The 8,439-nt window shown below is 49.0% G+C and overlaps 1 protein-coding gene across 1 annotated transcript in view; it reads left to right on the top strand.

Moving 5' to 3' along the window:
- Positions 1-6,198: 6,198 nt before the first annotated feature.
- LOC104542335 (polypeptide N-acetylgalactosaminyltransferase 14-like) overlaps positions 6,199-8,439 on the top strand; it is a gene marked incomplete at both ends in the record, with an annotated part of 39,763 nt that continues 37,522 nt past the window's right edge. Inside the window, one exon of the mRNA XM_010186600.1 lies at positions 6,199-6,368. Coding sequence (XP_010184902.1) covers positions 6,199-6,368 — 170 coding nt within the window. The remainder of the gene's footprint in view (positions 6,369-8,439) is intronic.

Raw genomic sequence — 8,439 nt, 5'->3', positions numbered from 1 at the left:
TGGATCCTGTATATCGTTTACTGCAGATATGGACAAGAAGATACACAAAGAGCTGGTTCTAGCTGTGATCGATTTAATGATGGCCCAGTTGCCCTAGCCCTGGGTTGGCTCCCAGAATCAGCTGCCAACAGCTGGTGCTGGTGCTAGTTGAAAATGGAGATGTTCAGAGGAAGACACTGGAGAGCCTTCTTCAGAGCCTGAATGGGGATGTTTCCAACCAGGCAGTGGTTGCAGCTCTATTTCTTGAAGGTCAAGTCTTTTGCCAGTGTGTGAAGGTCAGATCTTTTCCATATCCACTTTCTAGCCTTTGTCAGTCCTGTTGCCTGATGCAATAGGTGTCTGAATTGTGTAAACATGCATGTGCAACACAGGAGAAATCCAGACACTACCCATGCAGGACTGAGCATTAGAAGAGTTGGAGAGAGGTGGGTAAAGGAAACTGGGCAGTGGGCAGGGAGGACAGAAAGGATGGTAATAGCATGGCTTTGGCCTCAGGGCCAAATGAGAAAGTGGGACACTTTCTGGAAGGACTTGTGTTCCCTGCTGAGCAGGCAGAGGAGGCAGTTTTCCGTCCTTTGAAGATGGAGCAGTGTGCCTGTGGATCTGTGCGAGCAGGGGAAGGTCATTGGCAGCAAGAAGCTTAATGGGAAAACTCCAGGGACCTTAGCTGCAGGACAGGCTTAGTTGGAGAAGTGCTTTGCTTTAATGAGGTATCCGTATTAATATTTTATTTGATTTTTTTTTTCTTTCTTCTCCCAGCAAGTGGGGTCAGAGCAGACTCAGATGTGCAAGTCTATCCAAGCAGTGGGAGATGCTGGTCCTCCTTGGGGCAGGGTGGGATCCTGTCAGACATGGGTCTGCTGTACATCCCCTTAGGGTCCCAGAGGAGCTGCCACCGAGGGGTACCTCGGTGTTATGCCCAGGTGCCATTGTAAGAAGAGGAACTTCACAGCCCTCAAATAAAGGAACTGGAGCTAAAATTCCCATGGGGCAGAAGACTAATTAGAGGTAGATGATAGCTGGGGCCCAGAGCTACCTCCATTTTTGGTGTGTGATTGATGTCAGCACAAAACTGGAGAAGGTGGCACTGAGCCAATGAAGCACTTAAGCAAGTACTTAACTTCAAGCAGTTAAACAGGGATTTCTGTGGGCTCCTCCAAGTGCCTGGAGTTTGTATTTAAGTGCTTGATTGGCTTGGGGGCTTTGCAGTTTGGGGAAGGAGGATAAGAGAAAGAAGATGTGGGATGAGTCCCTTCCAGAGTCTGTGCCGGTTTGCTGCTGAACAGTGCCCATAACACTGGAGGACATGCTGCAGTATGGATGCAGAACTTGTTCTCCAGAGGCCTGCAGCCTGATTTTGGCACCACCATATGCTCTTCAGACAGGGCAAAGAGTGTGGCCATGGTGCTCTGTCTGTCTTCCCCTTGATCTCGGGGATGAGGCCATTGGGATGCACAGAATGAGGCTAAGCCAGGCTGCTGGGCTCTGGCATCAAGATAACTACACCAAAGCTCAGCTGAAGGATCTTGTACCTTGGTGATCCATCTGGGCTGTTTAGGGAGACAGGAAAGAGGATGGAGGCAGCATGGTGCTGCCCTGCTTCTTTCACCCCCAGGGGTGATGACCCTCTTAATGTGTGCACTGGCACTGAGGGACAAGGAGGGATGAGCCCTATCCTGTTTAAAGTATTATAATCCTTTCAGATGGCATTAGCGCCTTGGCCAGTAACAGCTCTATAATTGTACCTCCTGCTTGCAGGGACCTTGTGCTTCAGCAAGACATTTAAATCTCATTTGTATAATGCCTGGTTGCAATTCCTGCGGAAAGATCACCCTCTGCCCCCAGTGCCCCCGAGCCGTGCCCAACATGCACAAGTGCTCCAGCCCTCCTCAGGCAAAGGAGCGACCAAGTGTAGTCAGGCAGCAACATGCCGCATGGCAGCCAAATTTCTAGAGTTTTTGGTTGTTTACTGGAGCTTTTGCTAGACTGATTTGTTGGGTTTTTTTATCCCCCCCCCCAACTCCTTTTTTTTTTTAATGTCTGAGTCCCAGGAAAGGCAGGACAGAGGCTCAGTGGAAAATGCTTGGTCAGGGACTATCTAAGGGATGACATTTTCCAGGGAAAGCTGGGTAGGATGGTAGCGAAGGTAGAGGCACATTTGGCCACTGCCAGACCTCCTTGGGGTCACCACTGCACCTGGCAAAACCCCTTTGCCTGGGCAAAGCCTGGTGCTTTCTGACAAACCCCATCAGCTCTGCCAGCTGCCAGCCTGGCTTGGATATGCTGCCTCCTGAAAGGATGCGCATGGTGCTGGCCCGATTTGCCTCTGTCTAATGGCATTGCTTAGGAGCCCCAAAAGGAAACCAGCTTTTATTTTAGTAAAGGCTTAAGTTCTCTATTTTAAAACAGTGCCATGAAAGAAGAAAGTGAATCAGAGTCTGCTTTTGGCTTGTGCTGCCCACTCCTTTTCTTCCTGGGCAGCTGTGGGCTAGTCATGGCATGACCTGCCTGTCCCCAGTCACCACTGGCTCTGCGTGGGTCAAGTCTTTCACCCCAAATGCCCTTTCCCTGCTGGACCACCTCGCCTCAGTCAAAGTGCTGCTGTAATGCACCAGCCCCCTGCCTGGCATCCAGCCTGCTCTGTCCTCCTGTGCCGGCGAGGGGTGTTGGGGGCTGCCTGCGGGTGCAGGTGGGAGCGGGCAGAGCATCCTGTGGGGATGCTGCAGGCCCACAGCAGCAGCCGGCTGGGTCGCTCATTCCTCCTTCCCGCTCCAGCGATCCCTGCTGTACTGTAATCACACAATTATTATGCCATTAAAATGTCATATTCGCACGTAAACAAGGCATTAGCAGTCGCCAGAAAATTGTAGTTTTACTGCTAATGACCTGCTCTCCCCCCACAGCACCACTCCTTTTTTTTTTTTTTTGGTAATATTATTTTTTTCCCTTTTTTGATTCTGAGTCATGATTTAAGAAGTAGATGACAAATTGCATCTTTTCACTGAGAGGCTTTCGATCTTTAATGTACAGTTGCGGTGAAAAGCTTCCTCTGTGCTTGCTCTGGGGGTTTGCCATTTGCCCTTTGCTGGCGAGGCAGCGGGCAGTTTTGTGAGGGTGCCTTTAGTGGACAGTTTTGGGGTTGTGCTTTTAGCATGCTGGTGAAGGATGAGGCTCTTGACAAGCCCTGCTTTTGGCTGGGCCCTGACATGAGGCAGGATCTCCCCTCCTCAAGGAGTTTTGTCCATGTCTCCTTGGCTGGAGGGAGGGTCCCTCTCATTGATTCTCCCTGGGAACTCCCCCAGTGCAGTGTTGGAAGGGGCAGCACTTGTTTTCCAAGAGCGACTGGCTAGCTCGTGGATATTTTTTTCCTCTCTTTCCTGCAGACGCGTTGAGTCTCTCAAACTCCTTTAAGCATTGACTGTGTTTCATATAATTAATACCAGCCATTAAACTGCAATGTTGAAAGAGAAATTACCTAATTCCAAGAAAAAAAATGAAAATTTATTACTAGTACATGAGAGAAAATGAATATGAAACTTGGAGAGAAGAGCCCTGTAGAAGATAAATAGAAAGGCAAGTGGAGTATTGACTTGATCCTTTTCTAGTGCAGGGTAATTTGGCTTCTAAAGTGAGTTAGATCATAATAAATTAAATTTAGATTTCTCCACATCAGTTAAATAACTCCCGAGACAGAATTCTGGTGTGAGGAAGAGGTGATAATACATGACGGAAATATTATAATGAAGACCTTACCCAGTAACCCGTAACTGATGCGCTGTCCCTGGGTGAGCGGAGGGGATTTCTCCTTATGCTTTAACTTGCTTTCCTCATCCCTGACCAGGTGCCAAGAAACAGACAGGTCCCTGTGTGTGGTTCTGGGAGATCGTCTGTCTCCCACCGCTTGTGTAGCTGGGAGCTTTTCATCCGAGGACACTACCTTGCTTTCCTTCACCTCTTTATGCAGGCATTTTTTTGCAAAGGTCGAGGCATACGTGTCTAAACATCCCACTCCAATTTTGGTTACCCTGGGGGAGAGATCGGGATGGAAAGTGGAAGAACGCCCAGAAGATTTTGACGGGAGATGTGGATTGAAAGCAAATGGCCAAACACAGCTATCTACTTCTGGCTGAGAAAATTAGCCCAGTCCCTGGGCTTTTTCTGTATCTAGAGCTCTGTGGCCACATAGTGTTTATGATAAGTCTTTAGTCTCTATTTGACATCAATTTGCTCTTGATGTTAAATGTATATTTAGCTACCAATATTTAGGAATGACCCTACTAATAGTTTTTCTAGACCCAACAAGGAGAGCCTGGGTAATCTGAGTGGACTGATGTCTTTCAGGTGGAGATTCTACGAGGAATCTAGTTATTCACTGTGGTAAGAATCAAGAATGCAATTCTAGGGTGCAAGTTATATCCCCTTCCAGCTGGTCTAAGGCTATTTGGTTTGGTTTAATTGACATTAATGTATACATATATATACGCATAGTGCTATGTGGCTGCTTTTAAAAGCTACTTCTCTTCTTACTAAGTTTGATAAAACTAACTTTCACTTTTCTTCACAGCATTAAAATTTAGGGACTGCAACTCTCTGGCAGTTGTTTTAACGGTGCCAGGCCCCCCGGGGTCATCATGAAATCTTATAAACGTCAGGCTGTTGGTGTCTCTGAGATGCAGTCGGCTCACTTTCCCTGATCTTTTACTGCAGCAATAAATCATGTTTTGCAAATGCCTAAGAAAAAACATAAACAATATTTATCACACTGTGTACGTTGGTCCTCCTGAAAGCCTGCACGTGGGTTACATACATCCTTCTTGTAAACCTCCTGTGATGACCTTACTGGTTTCATAACTTTGTCCCAGCCTTGAATAACTTTATCCCAGTTATGAGTGGTGGCATGGGGGTTTCTTCTGATCTTCCTTGTGCTGGGGTAAGTGCTGGAGGAGCCCCTGAGAAAGCCATGGGGTCATAACAGAGGAAGATGAATACAACCCTATGTCTGGAAATGCTTGCATCCCTGTGCTCTGTCAGCCTTTTGGGGCTGCTTATGTCACTGTGATCCAGGGTCTTGTGGGGTGTTGGGGAAATGGAGGCATCCAGCTTGATCCTGCCACAGTTTACTTGCAGGAGCTGGGGCTCCCTCCTCCCCTTCCTGTGACTAGAGAAAATGTGCTGCCAGATGCAAGTAAAATCAATTACGGGATAAAAATGACCCGTTTCAAAAGCTTCATTTTGTGCTATTAGCAGGCAAAATCGGCTTTGAGATGATGTGAACTGAGGAGGGGGAAGAAAAAAGAAAAGAAGAAGAAAAGATCAATTATCGGATAAGATCACAATTTTCTTTAGGGCTGAGATGTCTGTAAATGTTTGCATCTCTCCGTGTTACATGTAGGCTGAGATCAAAGAGGTTGCACTGCTGTAACGATGAGATCTTATCGGTGCTGCATTGTGCTCACTGGCTCTGGCACCGCATGCTGAGGGATGCTTAAACCCCCCAACAGCACCACACTGCTGAGGGATGCTTAAATCCCCTGATGGCACCAAACCGCCAAGGGATGCTTAAGCCTCTGACAGCTGCTGGAGCTGTCAGGTAACCCCAAAATGCAGCTCTGCCATTCTTACGGGGGGAGGGTACCACATGGGCACGTGCTTGTCCCCTCTTCTCCATGCTGTAGGGCTGACGTCCTCGGTGGGAGACTTGTGGCAAAAAGAGACCAAAATCAGCTGGGAGGACCACAGCCCTGCTCTTCTAGGATCTATTCTGAAGCCAGCCCTGGGGCCAGGGTTCAGCTGTGCAGATGTGGAACTGTTGCTGTCTGATAGCCCTTTCTCTTCTGAAGGATTACAGGGCCGATGGGGCATGTGGCAAATGCCTTTGTTTTCTGACTGGAGAGAAATTAAAACCAAGCACCTTTGTGCTTTTATATTTCTTGAGACCATGCTGTTTGAGAGGGGTATCCACCAGAGATCTGAATTTGGTTTCAAATTAGTAATTTTAAATTCAAATTGACAGGCTGTTTCAAAACCTAGGAAAAAAACCCTAAAACCTGAAGAGCTAATAAGGCTCCTTGTTAGCCTGCTCTTGTGATGCTTGCCCATGTCTGACTGACCTCCGGTGGGGCTCGGGAGGACCTCTGGAGGGGGTCAGGTGTCCTCTGGTCTCTCCTCTCTCTAATGGGGCTGACTTTGTGCGCGCAGGACTTGGACGTGGACTGGGACGACCTTTGGGATCAGTTTGAAGAGCGGAGGTACCTGAGTGCCCGGAGGTGGAAGGGCGGCGAGGACCCATACCGGCTCCACGCCTTTAACCAGCGGGAGAGCGAGAGGATCCCCAGTGACCGCGCCGTCCGTGACACCCGCAATCACAGGTTCTGCCTCCCCCGATTCCTCCTGGTCTTCCTCACAAAACTTCATTTTATGGGTAGACAGTCACATTCCTCTTCAGGGCCATGGTTTTGGGATGCTAGGTGGGTCTGGGCTTTTCACCCACTCCCAGTGAGTGTGTTTGGGATTGGTTCTGCCTGGGTTGTATTTTTAGGATTGGATTTTTCACTTTAATTGATTTCTTGGCATGTCTGGCAGTACTAAACCTATTAATTAAATTACTCGAGGACCATAGGCAAAGAAAGGAAAAGCCTTTTTTTTCATCAGAAAAGTAACAGGTGTGTGAGAGTGCATTTCCGCAATGGGCAGAGTCTTCACTGGTGCTGGGAACTCTGGCTCTGTGGAGGATGCAATGAGATGGTGCAAGGGGTATAAAATAACTGTTGAGCACTTGTTTTTCTCTACAGAGAGAGGAGTTAATTTGGGGAATCAGGAACTGTTGCTGAGGGAGGGGTAGAAAAAGGTAACAGCTCTTTGGGTTAATAGCAGTTCCAGCACCATCAAGGTCAAAAATATCCTTTGGCTCCCAAAGGAACTATTGAGGTGGGCAGGGTGGACTGCAGCAAGGGTTGCCTTGCATGACCCACACTCCCTTTCTGCTGTCACTGTGGGAAGGGCAGTGTGGGAGCTTTGGTGCATCCTTGCTTGTCGTGAGCACAGCTGTAGCCTCCCTCCAGTAGCTTCTCCAAACTCATTGGGGAAAAGCTGCTCTTTGCAGCTGCAAGTTGTTGATGGTCAGCAGGGTTGTTAATGTGCCTGATGGGACGATGCTGGTAGAAAATACCCCAAGGTTCCCTCGATGTAGTTATACTCCTTGTCCTCTGAGGGCACAGTGTATGCCTGGCCCCCACCAGTGGTTCTCAGTCTGCAGCCAGTGCAAGTGCTTCCTAAGAAACTGTGCCTGGCATTATGTCCCACCCCACCAGCAGCAGCTGTCTTCTCCTACCTTCTCCTGGGAGCTCTTTGGAGGGAAGCCCTTCGCTGGTGGGAATCCTGGGTTGTGCCAGACCCAACCGTGGCATCTTGCTGCCTGTGCTGCTGAGGCTGCACCTTGCTCCCAAGTCAGAGCAACTCAACTCCAGGCATCTGACCCGACTCTGAATTTCCCCTATTCCAGTCCAGATGCAGCACTTGGGTTGAAATGCTGAAACAGCACCAGTTCTCCAGCCCTATAGCGAGCAATGTGCTTTTTTATTTATTTATTCTTTTAGCTCCTTTTTGTAGTGAGGACCAGATGCTCCTTTCTCTGGAGAGGAGCTGTCAGCCCTGACGGACGCCTGTTATAGCTGAGCAGAGAACGAGTGTGCTATTCCTGGAGAGAATTAATGCCAGGGATATTAACCATCTGCCCTATTAAAAGGGAAGATCGACTCGGCTGCCCCCTCACCGTACCCCTGCTGTGCGGTGGTAGCCACCTTGTTCCCGGGCGGGCGGATGCTATGCTGAGTGCTCCTGGAAAGAAAAGTTCTCATTAAGGAGGAAGCAAGGGCACAGCACGTGGGAGGGGCTGGGGCTAATTGCATTTGCTTCCAATTTCCTTAACCCGGTAATTGGATTCTGATTTATTGAATATGTCTGAACAATGCTGCGGATGATGCACCATTAGCCGAGCATTAGAGCAGCCATGGAGGAAATGGGGCTGCCGGGAGACGTGGGGGAGGCAGGTGCTGCTGGGGGGGATGGAGGAAGGAGAAGGGTCCAGACATAGTGATTGCCAGGGAGAGGAAAGTGTGGAGTTTGCAAAGCCATCTCTGGAAAGAAATCCTTGTTCATAGTGCAGGTGTCCAGGGAGCTGCTGCAGGTGATGCTCGGGCACTACCGTGCAACCTGGGAGTGGGTCCTGAATTGTGCAGAGGAGCTGGATGGGAATGCATGATATGCCCTTGAGCGGGGAGAAAGTGCTGGCGGCTGTGCAAGACGAACATGTAAAGAGAGTCCAGCCTGAGGTTGACTAGGAGAGGTCCCTCCTGCAAAGGAGAGAGCAGAGTACTACGGACTGGGCTACCATGAGAGATGGGAAACCCTGAAGGCTCACATTGTGTGACCTGCTGGAGG

This window comes from Mesitornis unicolor, unplaced genomic scaffold (assembly GCF_000695765.1).
Source record: "Mesitornis unicolor isolate BGI_N332 unplaced genomic scaffold, ASM69576v1 scaffold39486, whole genome shotgun sequence".
Taxonomy (NCBI): Eukaryota; Metazoa; Chordata; class Aves; order Mesitornithiformes; family Mesitornithidae; genus Mesitornis; species Mesitornis unicolor.
Note: the sequence above shows the minus strand (reverse complement) of the source record. Positions and strands in the feature narration are given on the sequence as shown.